Source organism: Malurus melanocephalus, unplaced genomic scaffold (assembly GCF_030028575.1).
Source record: "Malurus melanocephalus ecotype Western Australia unplaced genomic scaffold, MMel_1.1 scaffold_321, whole genome shotgun sequence".
NCBI lineage: Eukaryota > Metazoa > Chordata > Aves > Passeriformes > Maluridae > Malurus > Malurus melanocephalus.
This window is the reverse complement of record NW_026623553.1, coordinates 813,301-834,926: the sequence shown is the minus strand read 5'-3', so window position 1 is coordinate 834,926 and position 21,626 is coordinate 813,301. Positions and strand designations below refer to the sequence as shown.

Genomic DNA, 21,626 nt, shown 5'->3' with positions numbered 1-21,626 from the left:
CCGCGCTCCGGTGTCCCGGTGTGCCGGTGTCCCGGTGTGCCGGTGTCCCGGTGCCGGCCATGCTGCGCCTCGGAGCCATCGCTGCCGCCGCCCGCCGGCTGCCGGCGGGACCCCGCCTCGGACCGCTGTGCCTGGCGGGGAGCCGGGGCAGCTTCGCCCGGTTCTGGCCGCCGGCCGGTAACCGCGGCATCCTGTCCCGGCAGGTGCGAGCGGCGGCGGGCGGCGAGCGGGTGTCGGTGCTGAAGACTCCTAAGGTAAGGGCGGGGAGCGGGGCAGCGCCGGTGGGTACCGGGTGTTCTCCCGCGCTCTCGCCGCTGACGGCCGCTCTCTGTCCCGGACAGGGCACCCGCGACCACCCCCCGGCGCAGGCGGCGCTCCGGGACCGGCTCCTGAGCGCCGTGGTGTCCTGCTTCAAGCGGCACGGGGCGGCCGCCATCGACACGCCCGTGCTGGAGCTGCGGGTGAGGCGCGRCCGAACTCTCTTCCCCCTTGGTGTGCGGAGAGCACCGGCCCCAGGGACTGTGGSTGCCCCTCTGCTCCCTCCTGTGGGACTGGGGGCACCCCCTTCCTCTTCAGGGCAGGATTGGGGGCTCCCCCTTTATGGGGTATGGCCAGGTGGGGGGGAAGGTGGACATTCACTCATGGTTCCCATTTTTAGGGGGAACGGGAGGGCGGACCCAGGTCCGAGGGGCTGGAGGGAGGATGTGTGTAATGCCCRGTTCATGGGGCCGAGCTTTGTGCCCCGTCTCGGGGGACCCTTCACCCAGAGCCACCCCAGTCACCAGCCCCCTTGCCTTCCCCAGGAGACGCTGATGGGGAAGTATGGGGAAGACACAAAACTCATCTACGAGCTGCAGGACCAGGGAGGGGAGCTGCTGGCCCTGCGCTACGACCTCACTGTATCCTGCACTCTCAAGGTGATGTAGCAGATCAGGCCAAGGTAGTACCACCTCTGCCTTGAGGAATCCCTCTTACCCTGGCCTGCCTGCAGGTCCCATTGGGGTGATGGCAGCTCCCTTGGCCATCCCAGCTGCTCTGGCTGTCATTGTCGTGACTCCACACCATGCCCCAGCCAAACCAGAACCTGCAGCAAAGTTTTTATGCTGTGGACATGCAGCAGTATGCTCCACTCTACTGGTTTTATCCCCTCTCATTTACAGTCCCCACCTCTGCTCTGCCTATCCCACCTTGCCAGTGTCATGTGGAAAGGTGTTTGCTGGCAGATGTTCATCCCAGGTTTTTTCAACCTCCACATCTCAGCAAAATCCCTCTTCTTCAGTGTCCATATGGCTGTGCCATGCACTGAATTGTGACTGATCACACTGTGAGAGGGTGGAATGATGAGAGAGAGTCCTTGTGCATGTGATGTTGTCTGAAAGAGGAAATGGAGCTGTCCAGTGTTAAAGGAGCTCCTGTGGTTCATTGTACTCATCCTCAGCGTGAGGGGTGACCTCCTCAGAGGCCGTAGAATCATAGAATATAATGGGTTGGAAGAGACGTGCAAGAATTATCAAAGTCCTGCTCATGACCCTGCACGGGACACCTCAAATATCCCACCATGATAATGAAAAAAGTTGGGAAGCGGCTGCCAAAGGGAAGGGGGGATGGGAGGCTTTGCGGTTCAGCTTCTACAGCTCTGGRGATTTCCATGTTGCCATCCTTAACTCCTCGGGCCCAGGTGCCYTTTGCTCGCTATCTGGCGATGAACAAGATCACCAACATGAAGCGCTACCACGTGGCCAAGGTGTACAGGAGGGACAACCCTGCCACAACCCGGGGCCGCTACCGCGAGTTCTACCAGTGCGTGAGTGTTGTGGTGGCCACTGCTGCCGCCAGGGCCACAGGGGCAGGAGGGTTTTCCTGGCTGGAGAGCCTCCAGCTGCTGCAGAGCAGCAGGGTGTGCCTGGCCAAGGCCCCTCAGCTGTCCCAGGAGCTCCCATCATTTCTTCTGCCCCCAGGACTTTGACATTGCCGGGCAGTTTGACCCAATGATTCCTGATGCCGAGTGCCTGAAGATCGTGCATGAGATCCTGAGTGACCTGCAGCTCGGGGACTTTGTCATCAAGGTGAGACTGGGCAGGTTTTCTGTGCCACGCTGAGAAGCAATGGTTGTTCTTGTGGTTTTACACAGCAGCACCTGTTCCCACTCTAAGGCCTTATCCAGAAGTTCATCCCTCCTCTCTGCGTCCTCATGGTGTATATGCAAAGGCTGGAGCTCCGCTTGGGCGTGCCTTGGGCTGGGAATATCACGAGTTTTCCYGAGGCTGCAGTCAACAGAGTTCTCTCAGGATTAACCACAGTCTCCTGCAAAATTCCAGCAGCTGACTAGATCTGTAGAGTCACAGGATGGTTTTCATATCTCTATACCTTCCCTTCCTGTGGAATTTGGGTGCTGGGGAAGAGGCACAAGGAAACACCAACACCTGCAGCTTCCCACACACTGGGACAAAAGGAATGACTCTGGGGAGTGTCCCAAAGGTAAGCATGTCTCTCCCTCCCCCAGGTCAACGACCGTCGGATTTTGAATGGTGTGTTTGCTGTCTGTGGTGTTCCAGAGAACAAGTTCATACCTGCCTGCTCCACCGTGGACAAGCTGGACAAGGTCAGAATTGGGCTCATGGAGAGAGACTTCTGGTCTTGGGTGGGTGTCTGAGGCTGGCCAGTGTTGTGGCTATTCTTGTGAAGAGTTTTACAGCAGGTAAGATGTTGGAGGATCTTGATTTGAGGAGTTCTTGGGCCTGGTTAAGAATAAAGCCTGGTGATTGATTAAAAAATCGTATGAGAGAGGCATGATTAGTGAGATTGCTGACTGTCATTCCACACAAGTTGTGCACACATGAGCAGATGGAGGCGGTGGGTGAGTTTGTTCTGCAGCAATGGATGYCCTTSTCTCCCCTCACAGGTGCCTTGGGAAGAAGTGAGGAGTGAGATGGTGGGAGAGAAGGGGCTCTCTCCCGAGGCTGCAGATCGCATTGGGGAGTATGTGCAGCTCCATGGTGAGTTCTTCTGGGCTGGGGATGGAGGGTGCAGGGCACACACCCGGCTGGCCAGGGCCACCATGGTGGGTGCTGCTGCCCTGGCACAGCTGAGGCATGGCTGGTTCCCACAGGTGGGCTGGACCTGATTGAGCAGCTTCTCCAGGACCCAAAGCTGTCCCAGAACAAGCTGGCCAAGGAGGGGCTGGAGGACATGAAGCTGCTGTTTGAGTACCTGACCTTGTTTGGCATCACAGGGAAGGTGAGGAGGTGTGGGGGCAGGAGGGGGTGCTGCCTTTGTGGCCCCTGAGCASCCMGTGAYGGGGCTGCCCTTGTGCCCTGCAGATCTCCTTTGACCTGAGCCTGGCACGGGGCCTGGACTATTACACGGGGGTGATCTTTGAGGCTGTGCTGCTGCATCAGGAGAACGAGCACGTGGAGGAGCCGGTCAGCGTCGGSAGCGTGGCTGGAGGTGGCCGCTATGACGGGCTGGTGGGGATGTTTGATCCCAAGGGCCGGAAGGTGCCGTGTGTGGGGGTCAGCATTGGCATCGAGCGCATCTTCTCCATCCTGGAGCAGAGACTGGAGGTGGGTGCTGCAAGCAGTGCATTGGGGAAGGCTCTAGGRGGCAAAATACCATTTTTTAGRGCTGTACAGCTTCACAGTGCTCAAKGGAAARTAATTYTGGGRGAGAGGGTGGCTCCRCCCATGCCTAAATATCCATGCACAGAAAAGCCCTTTTCTGCAGCYCATCAGCATGCAGGCATGGGCAGTTGAGGGCAGCATTCTGCAGGAGATTTTAAGGAAATGGTGGAAGCAGCCCTTAGCYCTGGGTCTGGCTCTGAGCTCTGTGTCCCAATCACTTTACTCTTGTGTCTTGCCTCTGAAGCTTTCTATCCTGGGGATTCTTAAGTGATGAATTTGGTAACAGCTGTGACACTCACTCTAATGAACCCCAGGAAAGCCTCTGAGGAGATTCATCATTCTGTTTGCTTCCAAGCCTGCAGTTCCTAGCAAGTGAAGCTGAGGTGATGTGTTTGTACCTGAAGAATCAAAGGTGACATTGAAAAGCTGTCCCAGTCTCATCTGGGAGGGTGGGCAAGGTCCCCTAGGAACAGCAGCACAATTAAGTAGGTGACACAACGCAGAATCTCTGAGGGGCTCATTAAAGGTGCCCAGGTTGCCACTCACTGAGTTRAGGTCTGGAGATAGATGAGGTGAGATGGTGTAAGCTGCAGATTCCCACGGAGTCACTCCCACGAGCATTCCATRTCTGTCCCTCCAGGCTTCTGGGGAGAAACTTCGAACAACTGAGACCCAAGTGCTGGTGGCTACACCGCAGAAACACTTGCTTGCTGCCAGATTGAAGCTCATCTCCGAGCTGTGGGATGCAGGGATTAAGGTAAAGGAGGGACCTGGGCTTGGAAGTGTCATGGGTTGAGGGAGGGAGAGCCTGAAGGGAGCTGTAGCACAGCAAGACCAACTCCATTAGTTGTGTGTATCTCCAAGATCTGGGCCTRTCTGACATCACAGASTCATTCAGGYTGGAAAAGATCTCCAAGATCATCAAGTCCAACCTTTAGATCTAGGCAGGCAGAGAAGAACAGCCCAGAGCAGTAAAGGCAACTGATTGCTGCAGGTTTTGGTGTTGGTGCTTTACTGCAGTATTCATCAGAGTGCAGTTGGGTTAGTGATTCACCCTTCCCACTCCCTCCTAGGCAGAGATGCTGTACAAGAAGGATCCTAAGTTGCTGAAGCAGCTGCAGTACTGTGAGGACACAGGGATCCCCCTTGCTGCCATTGTGGGAGAGCAGGAGCTGRCAGATGGAGTTGTCAAGCTGCGAGATGTAGCAACAAGAGAGGAGGTGAGAATGCCCTTTTACACCAGGTTTCAAAATGCTTCCAAACTCTAGATATCACTGAAGGGCTCTGGGTCTTTCCTCAGTGTTGTTCCTTTGGGAAGCTGTAGCACAGGTCTGTTGGGTGACTCCAGAAAACCAGTCGCAAACTGCATTAGTATCCTCACTTAGGCCTTAAAATTGTGCTCTGTTCTAATGCTGCTACCTCCCCCTCTCTGTTTGCTTTGTAGGTTGATATCCCCAGRGAAAAGCTTGTTGATGAGATCAGGAGAAGGCTGGAGCCCTGAGGACTTCTGTGGCCAGGACTGCATGGCTGAACTGCTGTACAACCAGAACCCTCCTCCAGCGCCCTTAGCCATTCACTGCCAGCTGAGGTCTGGGTGACATCCACTGGCCTAAGGCTCATTTCCTGGGCTAAAGCTGTGAGAACAGAGGAGCCAAGAGGATTTTAAAAGCTATGAATGGTGCAGTCACCAGGTTAGCCTTCTGGTTAGCTGGTCTGAAGTACAGATCAAGTATGTGGGTTTCTAATACTGCAGTCCCTGTACCTGTACAGCCATTTCAATCACTGTAGGCAGTGGTGGCACAGGTGGATGTGGTGCAGCTCAAGCTAGATCAGGTGGAGCTCCGGACTGGGGAGGGGAAATGTGCGGTGTGTTGGGCACCCACCAGTTGAGCAGGTGGGGCGAGGGGGCAGTGGAAGGGCACGCCCGCCGCTCTTGGGGCTGCGGGGGCCGGTCCCACCCCGCAGCCGGGTGCTGCGGGACCGCCCTGGAGGAAGCACGTGTCCCACCACCGAGGGACACAGTGAGCGGCTGGAGCAGCTGCGCGGACTGGGGCGCGCGTGGAGAAACTCCGTATTTTTATATATTAAACAAAAACGCCAGTAATAAACCCAAACCGCACCCTCCGGYTCTTATTTCCCGGCGGTGGAGCCCGCCCGGTGGCGGCAGTGCGCATGCGCGGCGTGGGCGCGGCGGCGGGGCGGGCAGTGCGCGTGCGCGGCGCGGGCGCGGAGCTGCCATGGCGGCGGAGGCGGCGGTGCGGGCCCAGGCGGACACCGTGCGGAGGCTCAAGCAGGACAACGCCGATCCTGACCAGGTGCAGGGGCTCGGGGATTCCTGGGAATGCGGTGCTGGGGGAGCAGCAGTGTGACTGGGAGCGGGGTGCTGGGAGGGACGGGGAATGAGGACCGGGGCACGGTAGGTGTTGGGATGAGGGAGAGGGGCTTGGGGATACTGGGGACACGGGTGCTGGGGCTGCTGGGCTGTGGGTGGGGTTGTGTGCTGTGGAGAACTGGGAGTACTGGTGTAGCGGTTACTGGGCTAGGGCTGGCGGCACTGGGAAGAGGTGTGTCGGGAAGGATGGGAATGCTGGACTGAGGATGCAGGGAAGGCTTGTAGTGACAGCTGGTGATACTGGTCTTAGATTGAAGGGAAGGATGCTTGGGAGTGTTAGGATTGGGAGGAGGATGCTGCAAACTGCGAGTGCTGAGGTGCATGTAGCAATACCTCGTGGTGCTGGGGAGAGGGATGGGGAGATATCTGTGGATGGGAATGAAGGTCGTGGGAGTCAGGGAGTGGTGGGGGTGTTTGCGCTGCTGAGACAGGCGTGCCTGAATAAGGAGTGGAAGGATTGGAGAGGAGCAGAGAATGTCCCTCTGGTTGCAGAGAAACTGGGAATAGTGGATGTGTTGAGGTTGTGGAGTCTGGGCGCACTGGGAATGCTGAGGCTGAAGGTACTAGGGAAGGTTGTGAGCTGGGTCTGGTGGGTGGTCTTATCCCCAGCTCCCTCCTTGTTCCATCCCCAGATTGCAAAGGAAGTGGCAAAGCTGCTGGAGATGAAGGCACAGCTGGGGGAAGATGAGGGGAAACACAAGTTTGTGCTCAAGACCCCAAAGGTAACTATCAACAGCACGCTCCTGTGCCTCTCTGTATGCAGGTTTCCCCCCCATGCACACGTCCAACACCCCCCACACATCTATGAAGAAAATTCCAGCATGGACACACCTGCCATTGTTCACATTTCTCTTTCCCTTTCGCTTTTAGCAACAAGGGGGAGAGGGATAAAAGAGACATTATTCAACCCAGATACCTAYCACCTTAGAAACTTCCTGGTGCTTCTGTGACATTCTAACCACTGCTGGTGCGGTCAGGAAATAAAATCCCCTTTTAATCAAGCCTTGTTGTAGTTKCCTGGCATAAGAGGGCTCATATGTGCCCTGAGTCTCAAGAGCTGAGTAATCCCATTTACTGAATAGGTCTGGCATTTCTGTGTCCTGTTGTGGAAGGACCCTTCCTTGCCAAATAGTTTTTCAGTCTCCAGACTCCTAAGATTAGTGTCCATAATGCAGTTTCTGCTGAAATACTTTGTAACCTGAATGTTTCATTACTGGCAGCTGCTTCCGTGCTGTGATATGAAGACAGTTACCAATATTGCTCACAAACAAACCAGGCTATGGTGATGCCACTGACATAGGAAATCACAGAAGCATGGAATGGTGTGGGTTRGAAGGACCTTAAAGCTCATCTTATTCCACCCCCTRCCATGCACAGGGTCACCTTTCACTAGACCAGGTTGCTCCCAGCCCCATCCAGCCTGGCCTTGGCCACTTCCAGGGATGAGGCAGCCACAGCTTCTCTGGGCAGTGAAGAGTTTCTTCTCACCAATATCAAAATGTCTCGAAACTGTCTCCTTTGTCCATTTCCTCTATTATGTGTTTTGTCAAATGTAGTTGTGGTGTGACTCCTGGAAAATRAAAGGGTATTTCACTGTTTAAAAGTGTGGAGAAGGGGATTTTGCAGCCCTATGAGTGCCAGAGAAACACAACTGAGTTTCCAGCCCAGCTCAGGCTTGTATGACAGCTGAAGGCTGCCTGAGTGACCTGTGGATGGGGGTGGTCAGAAGTGCCTGGCCTCTGCTTTCTCCTGCCTATCTGCCAGGCCYTGGAAAGTGAAAGTTGGAGGTCTAGTTAATTAACAATGATTTATACGTTGGTGAGAGCATAAAGGTCATCATTGAAATAAATCCTTAATGCCAGATAAATGCAAAGGGAGTGTACCCCTCTGAATCATAGATATTTCACAGATGTTGCTTTTTGAAAGATGATTTTTCTCTRTGTTTGGAAATTACAGAGGTGCTATTTTTTTCCACAGCTTTGGAGCATGTCTGTCCTCTGTTTCCAACTTTGGGTGGCTCACTGGGCAGGGGTCTGRCTAATAGGTCTGAATCAGAGCTGTGGACACATCCTGGCTGCACTGTCAGGCTCAAAAGCACTGAATTCTGACTGTTGGATCTGTTTTACCTCCTTTGTTTCCTGTATTGTGAACCTCCTGACTTTGGTTTCATTTTGCAGACCATGGCAGACTCTGTCTGAGCCCTGTCCTGATCTTTTCCAGTGTTTTTAGTGCTGAGTTTTACCAATATCTGGTGTCTGGACCTGCTCTCTCTGGCTTTGTTATGTGTATGGCAGCTTCTTCATATTACTTCTGGTATCTTTCTCACTTCATGCTTCTAACCCAAAGTGTCTTTTGCTCCTTTCTTTCCTTCACCCCAGGGCACACGGGACTATGGCCCCAAGCAAATGGCCATCCGTGAGAGGGTCTTCAATGCCATCATCTCGTGCTTCAAGCGCCACGGAGCCGAAGTCATCGACACACCAGTGTTCGAGCTGAAGGTGGGTGAGGATCCTACAATTGAAAGTGTTGAGGATTGAGTTTCCTTCTTCCATTCCTAGGCATTCTCCCTCTCTCTCCTTGTTTTCTGTGTGTTCAAGGGCTGATCTCCTGTCACTGAAGGTACTGATTGTTTTGTTGTTTGTTTTGTTGTAGGAGACACTGACAGGGAAATATGGTGAAGACTCGAAGCTCATCTATGATCTGAAAGATCAAGGAGGAGAGTTGCTGTCCTTGCGCTATGACCTGACAGTATCCTGCCACACCTGGTGCTGGGGGGTCTCATTTATCTTCCTTTTGGGGCAGTGCTGTTCTGAGAGGGAGGGAGGACCCCAAATTGATAGGGAGAGCATGAGCAGGCAKTGTGGTTCAGTGGGTGCAGAATCCTTGCTCAGTTACTTACTGTTCATTGCTTCTGTTTGGTAAAGGAATGCTTAGAATCATGGAATATCCTGAGTTGGAAGTGACYCCAAGRATCATTGAGTCCAACTCCTGACCCTGCACAGGACACTCCAACCGTGTGTCTGAGAGTGTTTTCCAAATGCTCCTTGAGSTCTGTCAGGCTTGGTGCCTTKACCATTTCCTTGGGAAGCCTGTYCCAGTGCCCAGCCACCCTCTGGRTAAAGAACCTTTTCCTAATACCTAGCCTGATCTTCTCCTGACACAGCTTCATGCCTCATGTGTGGGGAAGTAAAGAAGATCTGTACTGAGTGTGGTTTCTCCCAAGCAGGGTTCCCAGACCAGGCTGCTGGACTACACAGCCCACATGAGGCTGAGATCCAGCCTAAGTGCTGATGTGTGGAGACCTTGGGGAGTTGTGATAAGTCCAGCTGTCTCTTAGCAGTTCTTTCCCTGCGGGTGCTGGGTGGGGAGACAATGAGCACCCAGCACTGCCTGTGTCTGATAGCTGGGGGGATGATCCCTTCTTGTTCCCATCCTTAACTCTCTGTCTCAGGTGCCCTTTGCTCGCTATCTGGCGATGAACAAGATCACCAACATCAAACGTTACCACATTGCCAAGGTGTACAGGAGGGACAACCCKGCCATGACCAGGGGCCGCTACCGCGAGTTCTACCAGTGTGTGAGTTTGGCAGCAGGGACACTGCYGAGTCAGCCTGTGGGCTGGGCAGCACCTGTGGACATGTAGCCCTGTCAAAATACAGGACTGAACGCTGTGTTACCCTTCCTGTGGCTGTGGAAAGCTCTGAAAGATCCACTAATCTTTTCCTTAGTGTGTCCTTATGAGTGTGAAAGGCARCTGGAGAGTGGGAGAGCGGGCATGGCAGCTGTGACACCATGCTGACCTGGTGTGGAACTTTGTCACAGAGCCCCCAGGTAGCACCTCCTTGGCCCTGTATGGGAGGGCAGCTCCTTGCTCCATCCCACAGTGCTTGCCAGATGGGTGGAGGGGAAGAATTTCCTTCTGATCTGAAATCTGGCAGCAGTTCAGCTCTGGGTGYGTTAGCAGGACACACAAACCAGGCAAGGCTCTAGCATACGCTACTTCCATTCCATGTTTAGTCAATTTTAACTTCAAAGGAAAGGAAAACCCAGAGGCCAAGCTACAAAAAACATAACAAAGTAATTTCCTTTGTGGCTCTCTCCTGGTAGCCCCAAGGAGCAGCTTTGCTTTCCTCTATTGACACAGTCCCCAGGGTATCACATTGCAAACAACATTTTTTTTTGTTTGTTTGAGAATATTCCTACTTCATTATACAACCCCTGGGAATACCTTCTAGCTTTGGTTTGGTGATTCCTATTTCCAGATGACTTGGGKTTGTTGCCTCCTGTCTCATCTCCTACTCCAAGATCTCACTCCTAGGATAGCTAGAAATTATCTTCTAATATCTGGATTAAACTTATTTGTATTTGATTATTTTCTTCCTCTTGTTTACTGTTTAAAGAGTTCAACTCTTTCAACAGTAGCTGTCATCCCTTRATATGTATTCTTCCAATTTCCCAGATAAACATTTGGGAAATGTTTGGAGAACTCTTCCCCTCCTTAGGCCACGKAAATCAAGCTCTGTTACCTTTGTTACCTTCTCTCCTTGGAGATGTTTTCATTCTYTCCTCAGCCTAGGAGCTTTTCCTGMATATAAAAAAAATATTATTCACCCACCCCTGGGTTTTTTTTTCCTGTGAGATTTCATTTGTGACATTTACAGCAATATCAGCACTCTCCTGACTTCCTGTGTACTTCCTGTACTTTCTCACCCAACTTTCCCAGGGATTGCATCAGCCCTTTTTTCACTCGGCTGATGAGAAATTAACTATGTGATCCCATCTCTTCCTTCCCCCAATGCCCTGGTTTATTTTGAGAGCTTRGTGAAGTCCTGTTGAAATATATCCACATAATGAAAATTATTTCTGTATCCAAGATCTCACTGAAGACTTTTCATTTGGAAATTCGTAAACAGGAGTTGAAAAAGGGCTCTCTTGTAGCTTCTCTGTTTTWTTTCTCTCTGAACACTGATGTTTTCAATCATGGGATAACAGCCTATTAAAGGATCTTGATGTTGGGCTTTGGGTTCTTCTATGTGCTAGTTCATCTGGTAATCTTTTCTGGGGACCACTCAGGCTTCCTGATTCCTTCTTYTGTCTCAGCAGTTGAAACTTTGGTTTTGCTCCTCTTGCCTTCCCTAATCATTAACTTAATTGGTGTGTGTATTAGAAAAAGCATCCTAATAACCAAGGCGAAACCTTCTGTGTTTAGGTCATAACAAATGAGAAATAGTTTTTTCCTCCTCTTTCTGGTTCCTTTGCTCTATTTATTTACTGCTGCTGCTCCTTTCAGTTGTTTTTCAAGGATCTGTTTCAGGGTCACACAGCAACTGGTGTGTCAGGGGAGCAGGTCACAGTGTATAGACTCTCTAAAATACAGTGGACATGAGAGCACTGCTGCCTTCCATGGGAGAGGTCCTAACCCACATTCTGTCCCTTCTGGATCCAGTSTGTATGGGATAGTGCTCCCTCACATCCCAGTTCTGTTGGTTTTTGTACACACTCTGTTGTTACCAGCAGTTGAAGCTGTTCTGCTGCAGCCATGCTGGGGTGCTGAATTGCTCACTGCCTTTTTCTCTGCCCCCAGGACTTTGACATTGCCGGGCAGTTTGACCCAATGATTCCTGATGCTGAGTGTCTGAAGATYGTGCAYGAGATCCTGAGTGACCTGSAGCTYGGGGAYTTYSTCATYAAGGTGAGACTGGGCAGGTTYTCTGTGCCACGGTGAGAAGCAATGGTCRTTGTTCTTGTGGTTTTACRCAGCAGCACCTGTTCCCACTCTAAGGCCTTATCCAGAAGTTCATCCCTCCTCTCTGCATCCTTATGCTAAAGTTTGGACCTCCACTTGGGCTTGTCTTGAGTTGAGAATACCAGTTTTCCTGAGGCTGCAGTCAATGGTGTTCTCTCCAGAACTAACCACAGTCCTTTGCAAAATTCCAGCACCCAGCTAGAATAATAGAATGATCTGGGTTGGAAGGAACTTTAAATATAATCCAGTTCCATTACCCTGCCATGGGCATGGACACCTTTTACTAGACCAGGGTGCTCCAAGCCCTGTCCATCCTGGCCTTGAACACTTGCAGGAGTGGCGCAGTCACAGCTTGTCTGGACAGCCTGTGCCAGGGCCTCACCACCSCTGTGATACAAAATTTCTTCCCAATACCTTTCTAAACAAGTGATTGGCATATTCACTGCCTACAGGGAAACAGGCTCTGGTCCAGGATTCCTGCCCTTATCCCAGCTACTSATGTCTGCTTAGCAGGGGTATCTGCTCAGTGTGTGTGTATTGTTGCCTGTGGACTCCTGCCTTTCCACCAAGTGCTTTTTGGACCTGAAGCATTTTCTAAAATGGGAGTTGTGCCCTGCTGTAGGCTGAGTGTGCTATTTGCTTCCAGACATCTCTGTTCCCTTGGGATGGCAGCAAATGGCATTTGATGTGTAGGTAAGGCAGGATGGGAAGGGTGCACAGGAGCAGGAGAACTGGATGCACAGGAGGGTAGTGGGATCTATGAGGGACCCAGAGCTGGGCCATTGCTGGGCACTGCAGGTCGGTGAGCACAGCAGGCTGGATGTTGTGTTCCTGTTGTAGCCCCATGGGGCATGGTCCAGGTACCCCCTCTTGAACCTGTCTGGGATGAGATGAAGTGTATTTGGGCAGTGATGAAAGTGGTGCCTTTGAGGATGAAGACACTGCTTCGGTGGGGAGCTACAAAATAACCTTCTGTGATTATTCTTGTCTCCCACCAGGCATTTTATGGTTCATGTGAATGCTGGAGGAGTCCAGATTCCTGTGCGGTTTTCTTTGTTTCTGACTAGCTGTAGATGTTCTCACTACCCATCTGAATCCAGATGAGCCTTTGACCTCAATTATGTGCTCTTAGAAAGCATAATTAAACTACACAATTCGGTATACTATCATAAAAGAAGAAATCTTTAGGGGGGCTTTAACAGAGCCAGATGTCCCTTTGCTCTTATACTGAGAGTGCAGGATAGTGCCCTGAATTCATCTCCTTTGCTGTGGGTCTGTTCCTGAGCTGCTTTTACTTATCCACATGAGAGGACTCATAGGCCCTGATGGGGTTTTYTTCTCTGTTGAGTGAGGTGTCTGTGGCTCTAAAAGGAAATGTGATGGCTCTGCCCAGGCTTGGTAGATGCCATTGTGCCATTTGCTCTGATCTGGGAAAATCCCCAAGAATGGAGAAGAGAAATTGCAAATAACAAAAAAAAAACCCTTGGCAGACATCTCCTTTTTTCTCTGCCATGTTTAAAACTACAAGGGAAAGAAAGAGGACACTGCTGGAGCATCTGTTTGAGTTGGTCATTCCTGATGTGCTGCTCCCTTTTCCCCAGGTCAATGATCGGCGCATCCTCGATGGGATGTTTGCAGTGTGTGGGGTTCCGGACAGCAAATTCCGAACCATCTGCTCCAGCGTTGACAAACTGGATAAGGTATGGGCTGGAGCTCCAAGCTGTAGTTCTGCTGCTACTGCTGGAGTCTCAGTGAATGAAGTATGGTCCGTGAGAATTGGCTGGAAAATGCTGATAAGCATCAAATGGTTGTTCCCACCTTTCCCTGGAGGGGATACATGCAGGGCACAGCATTCACACAGGAAAAGTGGATCTTCTTTTTTTTTTTTTTGTCCTCTGGTTTCCCATTGGGTCCTGATGAACAGTGGGAAAAGCGCTCTTCACACGGGAAGTTCAATACCCCAAACCTTCACCTGCTTAAGGTGTTGCTGCTTATGAAACAGGCTCATGAAAACCTGTACCAAACTAGGCTAGAGCATKGAAAAGCCTTTTTGAATGCATCAGGTTTAGTTGGGTGGTATGAGGAATTACATTGTGTCCTGGAATTATAGAACAGCCCAGATTGGAAGGGATCTTGAGAGATCATCCAATCAAACCTTACTAAAATTTCAGACTTCAGGTACAAGGGGAGTGTGACATAAGCCTAAAGTCTCTGTGAGAGTGAAGGAGTAGAGCAGTGCACTTATAAGTGACAGCATGTGATAGTCTGTAAGACAGTTTTTTTAGGTGAGAGGGCCAAGCAAAATGGAAATGCACAGGTGAGTAGGCTGACACAATTGTCATGTTATCCAGGACCCTGTTGATAATTGCTGTCTTGCRAGGTGGTGCTGTTCTCATTTGGTGATGTGATGTTCAGTGTCTCTGATGAGGACACAGAGTCTGCAGCCTGTGCATGTTGCTGGCCAGGCAGTTCCAGCATGATCCAGGTGCCACTGGACAGTGAGTGCCTCTGGCTGTGTGTAGGATCCTCAGGAGATGGACACAACAATGAGAACTGAGGTGCATTGGGTGAGGTTTGTGTATTTTCCCTGGAAATAGAGAAGAGGGTTGGAAGTGAGGAGGAGTAAGAGATCTCTGGTCATTTCATCCATGCTCTGCTGASTTGGGCTGGCAGCACAGGTGCTTTTATCAATCATGCTGTGTGTAGCAATTGCTGTCTGTGTGGCTTACCCAGGTTTGGTGTGACACAGAACAGCCCCTTCAATGTGCAGCTGCCCCTTTAATACATGAGCCAGGAAGTCTCAGATTTTGGGCTCAGCRAGCTGCCTGAAGAGCCCTGGCTGCTGTGAAGGTCTCCAAGGGATTCAGGCCATTTTGTGGCCTTTTGGGAGGAGGGAAAGGTGCCAGAATAGGGACAACTTGTTCTTTGCAGCTGTTTGTCTTGGCTGTAGGCCCTAGTCAGATAAAGATGCTCGATATCAGTCTCTAAGTGTGTATACAGTCCTCCTTTCATAGCTAAGGAAAAGGAACCTTAAAATGAAAAGCAATCTAAAGCTTCAGATTTCTTGGTTTGGGATCTGAAGTAGAGGTTGGAGGTCAGTTTCTGTATTCAGATTCATGTGGAGGACACGATGTGCTGATTGCCTCAAAGAGTGCTCCTAACCTTCTTGTTAAACCCTGCTGAACACAGGAGCTTGTGTCTCATTTCATTGAAGGTTGAACTACCTTTTCATGTGGAGGCCTCATTGGATAGTCAAATGAAGTCAACTGGGGAAAGTCTCACAGCCCTTTTAGCAGAGATCCATTGCACAGGCATGACCAAAGTGTGGGGTTTGGGGCTGTGTATGCATGGAAAAGCAATAGGAAAAGAGCATTGGGCTTCTTTGTAATGGGATTATTTCCTTGTGGTTTTTCTCTGTGCAGCCGGATGTGATCAAGACTCTGGTTCTCTTTGACCCCTTGGTCAGTGGCAAGACAGCAGCATATTATGCTTACCCTGTGTATTTTCATTACCCAAACACCTCACACCTTTCAGATGATTCCCTGACAAGCAACAGTTTCCTGAGTGGTTCCCACTAAGTACCTGACCAGGGAAACCACAGCAGTAAGATGGCTCTCAGACTWGGTGRTTTGTCTTGGTTTGAAAGACAGGTGTTTTGCCAATAAAGGCAGGGACCCCCTCCTTGGAGTGGTGGATATGACCCCCCCTTCCCTCTGACTTATTATAGCTTTGGAAAAAAACCACGGGCTTTCAGGCAAGAGTATGGGGGAAAGGGAATAACAGTTTTATTAATATGTATAACAAAGTGAAAATAAGTAATAACAACAATAGCAACAACCAGCCCAGCCACAAACCCAGTGATAGCCTCACACAGAGATGCTCACCTGATTCCCCGGTGGCTGCAGGAGCGCTGTGGCGCAGGTCCCGGCTGGCTCAGATCGAGACAGAAGATCACAGTGCAGCAAAAACAGGAACCAAAGAGCAGTCTAGCTCTGCTCCACAGGTAGCAGGCCAACCCCTCTCTGAGCCAAGCGGGGCAGTATATATAGTTACCCGCCACCACCACACCCACACCCACCCCCTCCCAGTACTTAGCAAGGTCGTTTGGGTGGGGTGTAGGTCGTTTGGGTGGGGTGTAGGTTCTATTGTCTTTACTAATCGCCCTGCCATCAAAAGGATGACCTGGCAATCAGTGTATCCCAGCAACAAAAATGGGAAAGAAAAATTCCCATGAAAGGAAACAAAAGATCCCATAAGCCACAACATGGTTATACAGTGCTGATGTTCGATTCTGGCCAGAAATCAAACTGAAAGTATTTTTGTAGGGTTGGAATACAAACAGGCTGTGCAGAGGTACAAGAAATGGAGTTGTGCACACGTGGCTGGGATCTGTGAACTGCTACTTTTCTCATGCACCTTCTAAGCATGATAACAGGATTCTGCCATGCACAGGAGAGCCCATGTCCTTGGTGCAGTGGCTGATGTCCTTCTCTCCCCTCACAGGTGCCTTGGGAAGAAGTGAGGAGTGAGATGGTGGGAGAGAAGGGGCTCTCTCCCGAGGCTGCAGATCGCATTGGGGAGTATGTGCAGCTCCATGGTGAGTTCTTCTGGGCTGGGGATGGAGGGTGCAGGGCACACACCGGGCTGGCCGGGGCCCTGTGGTGGGTGCTGCTGCCCTGGCACAGCTGAGGCATGGCTGGTTCCCACAGGTGGGCTGGACCTGATTGAGCAGCTTCTCCAGGACCCAAAGCTGTCCCAGAACAAGCTGGCCAAGGAGGGGCTGGAGGACATGAAGCTGCTGTTTGAGTACCTGACCTTGTTTGGCATCACAGGGAAGGTGAGGAGGTGTGGGGGCAGGAGGGGGTGCTGCCTTTGTGGCCCCTGAGCASCCMGTGAYGGGGCTGCCCTTGTGCCCTGCAGATCTCCTTYGACCTGAGCCTGGCACGGGGCCTGGACTATTACACGGGGGTGATCTTTGAGGCTGTGCTGCTGCATCAGGAGAACGAGCACGTGGAGGAGCCGGTCAGCGTCGGGAGCGTGGCTGGAGGTGGCCGCTATGACGGGCTGGTGGGGATGTTTGATCCCAAGGGCCGGAAGGTGCCGTGTGTGGGGGTCAGCATTGGCATCGAGCGCATCTTCTCCATCCTGGAGCAGAGACTGGAGGTGGGTGCCTTTGCTGTTCAGCTAAGGATGGTTAATCCCCCACTCCAGCAGATGGTGTTGTGAGTGTTCCTTGCCTCAGAATTTGGAGGAGCCAGCCAGGCCTCTGCTGTGCTCTGCGCCAGGAGTCAGAACCAGGATATCATTTCATTCTCCCTGGTCTGCCCAGTGATATCTGAGGACAAAAYCCTTCTTCCCACAGCCCTCAGACATGGCTTCTCCAGCTGCAGCTTTAATCCCTAGCATTATCAGGTACCCAGGGCAGGTAACTTACTGTTTCCCACTGCACTAGGCATCCATGTGAGCCCATGTCCTCCTCAGCAAGGCAGCATTGTTCTGCAAGGCAAGGCAGCAGCTTCACACATCTGTTTTTYTTGCTTATGGCACTACAAAGACCAGACAGAGAGTACATGTTCCAGGGCAGGAAGTTCACTGCCTCTAGAGGTTTCCCAGATAGCTTTTTCCTTTTCCGCCTCTTTGAAGTTGTACTGTTCTCCATCCCAATCAATAGGTGTTTGTAAGCTCCCAAAATGTGGCCACRTGTTCCTCTCCCCTAGAAGTCTGGTGTTGGTTCTCTCTTGGCAGTCAGACACAACTGGAATTTCTAAATAGAACCTGAATTCCACCCCCACCACCTCCAGCCCTGGCCAGGTTTGTTCCTTTGCAGGTGACCTTTTAAAGGCTTCTCCCTTCAGGAAGGCAGCAGGAAAATGCCACTTGGAGTATGCAGTGTCTGCCACAGGGGCTGGTAGAGCATCTCAGCTTGCTGCTGTTTAACCCATTGGTAGCAGCTCAGCTGTAGAGCAGGCAGCTGCCTGTGTCCTCCTTCTCCTGGTGTGCTGCTCCTGAGCTGATTGGAGCAGATATTTAGGAGGCCCTTGGGTATGGAGAAACAGGTGGGGAAGCTGTGTTAGGCAYCAATCATGGAATAACTGCAGAAAATGAGATTCTGCTCTAGGATGTGGTCTGTGGGACCTCCCTGACTCTGAATTTATTCTCTTGATCTTTCTGAGCCCAATGCTCTTCATTACTAGGTTGATGGAGCTGGGTGGTGATCCTTCCTGCTCATAGAATTTCAGGTATCTTGGTATGTCTGTGCCATCTTTTGAGTCTTGTCCCCTCTTTAGGCCTCTGAGGAAAAGATCAGGACAACGGAGACACAGGTGCTGGTGGCCTCTGCCCAAAAGAAGCTCCTTGAAGAGCGACTGAAGCTCATCTCCGAATTGTGGGATGCTGGAATCAAGGTATGACTGGGTGATGGCAAAGTCAAGAGCTGCCTGATTCACTCTCTGTGCCAGGAATGCACCAGAGCTGGCTTTGCTTTTGGAAGGAGTTACAGGGAACATGTGGGGAGCAGACTGCCTTTCTGAATGGAGCCTTCCTCTTCCCAGTGTCCCAAATCAYGGGCTCTCCATGAAGGGCTGGGCAGCAGGACTCGGTTAGCCCTGTAACTGCAAGGACTGCTCTGTGCCTTATCTCAGGACAGATTCCCAAAGCAGGCAGCAAGGCCCTGCTCCCTGCCTGCTGTGGACTGCCTCACTGAGGGGAGAGGAATGCCTGGGTGCTCCGCTGGGCTCCTGGCCTGTAGGGACACCCCAGATKACACTGGCTAGGGTTAATGGCCTGATTCCCAGGATAAGCAGTGTCTTTTGAGGACCTTTGAGCTGTATAGCATAATCATTGGCATAATCTTGGAATCATGTAGGTTGGAAAGAGCCATTGAGTCCAACCATTCACCCAGTGCTGCCAAGGTCACCACTAAACCATGTCCCCATGTCCCACATGCACATGTCTGCTATATCACTCCAGGGATGTCACAGGTGCTCCTTGGGCAGCCTGTGCCAATGCCTGAGCTTCCCCTGGCTCAATTTGAGGCCATTTCCATTTGTCCTGTCACCTGTTACATGGGCAAAGAGCCTGACCCCCACCTGGCCCCATGCTCCTGTCAGGGAGTTGTGGAGAGTGAGAAGGTTCCCCCTGAGCCTTCTTTTCTCTAGGCTGAGTCCTCCCAATTTCCCCAGCTGCTCCTCATCGGGCTTGTGCTCCAGACCTTTCCCCAGCTCTGTTCCCCTCTCTGGACATGCTCCAGCCCCTCAGTGTCTTTCTTGCCATGAGGGACGAAGAAGTGGACATGAGATTTGAGGTGTGACCTCACCAGTGCTCGGCACAGAGGGATTGTCACTGCCCTGGTCCTGATGGACTCTGAAGCTGGTACAAGCCAGGTGCCTTCTTGCCCACTTGGATACACCTGGACTTTATGTCCAGCTGCTGTCAAACAGYACMCCCAGGTCCTYTTCYRCRAGGCACMTTTCAGCCATTCTGCCSCCAGCCTGRAGCATTTCAWGGCATTTTGTGGCCCATGTGCAGGACCCAGTACTTAGYCTTGTTGGACCTAGGGCTCAGCCTTCTCTGAGTCCATCCTCTCCCCACCACACAAGCTCACACTCACCAGACTGGCCCAGCAGTGCCTGGTTGGAAGTGTCGAGTGATATGTCCCAGTTTATGRTGGTGGTGTGCTCTGGCTTTCTCCCAGGCAGAGATGCTGTACAAGAAGAACCCCAAGCTGCTGAATCAGCTGCAGTACTGTGARGAGACAGGCATCCCTCTTGTCGCCATTGTGGGTGAGCAGGAGCTCAAAGATGGAGTCGTCAAGCTGCGGATCGTGGCAAGCAGGGAGGAGGTATGGCCTGTGGCAGCTTGCTGTGGTGGGGTTGGCTATATTATCCTTCAGCCCAGCCCTCCAGACCCTGTGGCCTTTCCAACAACTTCTTTAACACCCCATATTCCAGTTYCTTGCCCCATGCAGCTTCATGGAGCCATCAAATGCTGATGTCTCAAGTTCTGGAGAGTTTCCCATCATGTGGCCTCCTTGAACTCCTGAGATCAGGAGCGTGGAGCATGGGGGGTGATTCAGTGGCCTGCATGGCTGCTCAGGCTTTCAGTCCATGACATGGGACCATTGATGAAAGTCCTGGAGGTGCCCTCTTGGAATGAGTGAGACTGAGCAGAATTTGGTTAGCCCTGAACTGCGGAGCTGCTCTGTCCCTATTATCTCAGGACAGATTTGCAAAATAAGCAGCACTGGATTTAATCACTGGCTAGATTACTGCATAGATCAGTGGCTTTGGAACCAATAGGAAATCAATGGGAAGAGCATCATTCTTATAATCGTTGTGCAGGAGAGGAGAGGGGTTATTTGGGTTGCTGGCAGGTGCCTGTTCTTACAGGTTCAGCTCTGTGGCTGCTACAGCCCACTTGATCCCTCTAAAGGGACTGGTGACACCTTGGTGTGACCTCCTGAGACACWGGGCCATGACTGTGGTGATGTGTCAAGCTGCTGGAGTTCTATTGAAGCAACTTTTTGCTCCCCCTGTGTAGGTCAATGTTCGCAGGGAGAGCCTGGTGGAGGAGATCAGAATACGAACAAGTCAGTGATAAACCCCTTTGGATGCATCTACTCCTTTGTTGGAATCCAGCGGACAAATTTCCTTCTGTAAATGCCTTCACCAGGCTGTGCAGCAGTGGGTGGGATGTTGGGTGACTTTGAARGCTGCATTTATTCTTGTCTTATGCCCTCCCTTCCCTGGCGGGAGCAAAGGGGTTGCACTGACTCCTGTGCCATGCCCTGGCTCTTGAGAATGTCGCTGGAAAGATGTGGAAGTGGTTYTGGCAGATGCCAGCCCCACGTCTGCTGCAGCGACCCATGGAGCCCCATGCTGGCAGCAGATCCTGGGGGGTTGGCTGCAGCTTCTTGTTCCTGTCGTTTTGAATAACCAGCCCAGCCCATCTTTCTGCTYTGGCTGCAGGGGGTGACCTTATCCTCAGCAACATGTAATGGCGCTGCTCCCAGAAATGTATTAAATATCTGTCCCCTGCTGTGACTCCTGTCTCTGCTTGCTGCTCGAGGCAGGGATTTGCTCACCTGCCTCGTTGAGCCAGAGCTGCTTTTAAAGGTCATGGTAGATGTTTCTAAAACTGTGATGTTTTCTCCTGCCTCTGTGACAGGGGTGGAGCCAAACCCCGACAGCCGGCTGGAGCTCTATGAGTGACCTCCCAGTCACAGGTGGAACAGGTCCACCAATCTCCTGAGGRGAGTCTTGGGGTGCTCACCAGCCCCCTTAGTTGCTGAGCCATACATTTCCCTGATGTCCCCAAACGAGATCCGTTTCTAAACCCATGGCTCCCTCAACAACAGTTAGACATTAATAAAGAAACTATGCACCTTTTGTGTGCATAAAAGGCCAAGACACGACAAGGGAGGGGCAGGGAAAGCAAGGTAAGAAAGGGCTAGGCAAGGGTAGAACAAGGAGGCAGAGACAGAACAAGGCAGGGGAGGGAAAAGCAACGGCTCGCTAGTCATGCCTTGTCTACCCCTCCCGAATAAGGTAAGAGAAAAGTAGAATAAAGTAATAGTAACAGAATAAAACAACTTTATTGCCTTGGCCAGCTCTAGACCCCTGTGAGGTCGCATCCCTCTGCCCTTACTCGGGGGAACCCCCATGCCTCTGAGCAGCGGCCGGGTCTCCCGCCGCGCATCCGAGCCAGCGCTCCCGCTGACCGGCCACCGCGGGGCTCAGAGGGCGGGACGGAGCGGCTCCCTCTCCGGGCATCGACAGCCAGGCTAGCACCGCCGTCACGGGACGCCGCCCGCCCTAGGGCACGGCCCAGACAGCCGCGGTGGTCCTTCCCCGGTTCACCCGCTCACGGT

The 21,626-nt window shown here is 51.9% G+C and overlaps 2 protein-coding genes across 2 annotated transcripts; both read left to right on the top strand.

Moving 5' to 3' along the window:
• The first annotated feature begins 27 nt into the window (after nucleotides 1–27).
• On the top strand, nucleotides 28–5,480 carry LOC130580298 (histidine--tRNA ligase, cytoplasmic-like). The gene is made up of 12 exons (XM_057377704.1): nucleotides 28–254; nucleotides 342–461; nucleotides 804–899; nucleotides 1,679–1,804; nucleotides 1,959–2,066; nucleotides 2,504–2,602; nucleotides 2,903–2,996; nucleotides 3,110–3,237; nucleotides 3,321–3,563; nucleotides 4,261–4,377; nucleotides 4,694–4,840; nucleotides 5,065–5,480. The coding sequence occupies exons 1-12, from the start codon at nucleotides 60–62 to the stop codon at nucleotides 5,119–5,121; spliced, it is 1,530 nt and encodes a 509-aa protein (XP_057233687.1). The 5' UTR covers nucleotides 28–59; the 3' UTR covers nucleotides 5,122–5,480.
• Nucleotides 5,481–5,819: 339 nt separating this feature from the next.
• LOC130580300 (histidine--tRNA ligase, cytoplasmic) lies at nucleotides 5,820–20,799 on the top strand. The gene is made up of 13 exons (XM_057377706.1): nucleotides 5,820–5,935; nucleotides 6,645–6,734; nucleotides 8,391–8,510; nucleotides 8,665–8,760; nucleotides 9,464–9,589; nucleotides 11,597–11,704; nucleotides 13,360–13,458; nucleotides 16,262–16,355; nucleotides 16,468–16,595; nucleotides 16,679–16,921; nucleotides 18,046–18,162; nucleotides 19,452–19,598; nucleotides 20,297–20,799. Exons 1-13 carry the CDS (start codon nucleotides 5,858–5,860, stop codon nucleotides 20,351–20,353), a joined length of 1,503 nt encoding a protein of 500 aa, XP_057233689.1. The 5' UTR covers nucleotides 5,820–5,857; the 3' UTR covers nucleotides 20,354–20,799.
• Nucleotides 20,800–21,626: the final 827 nt, after the last annotated feature.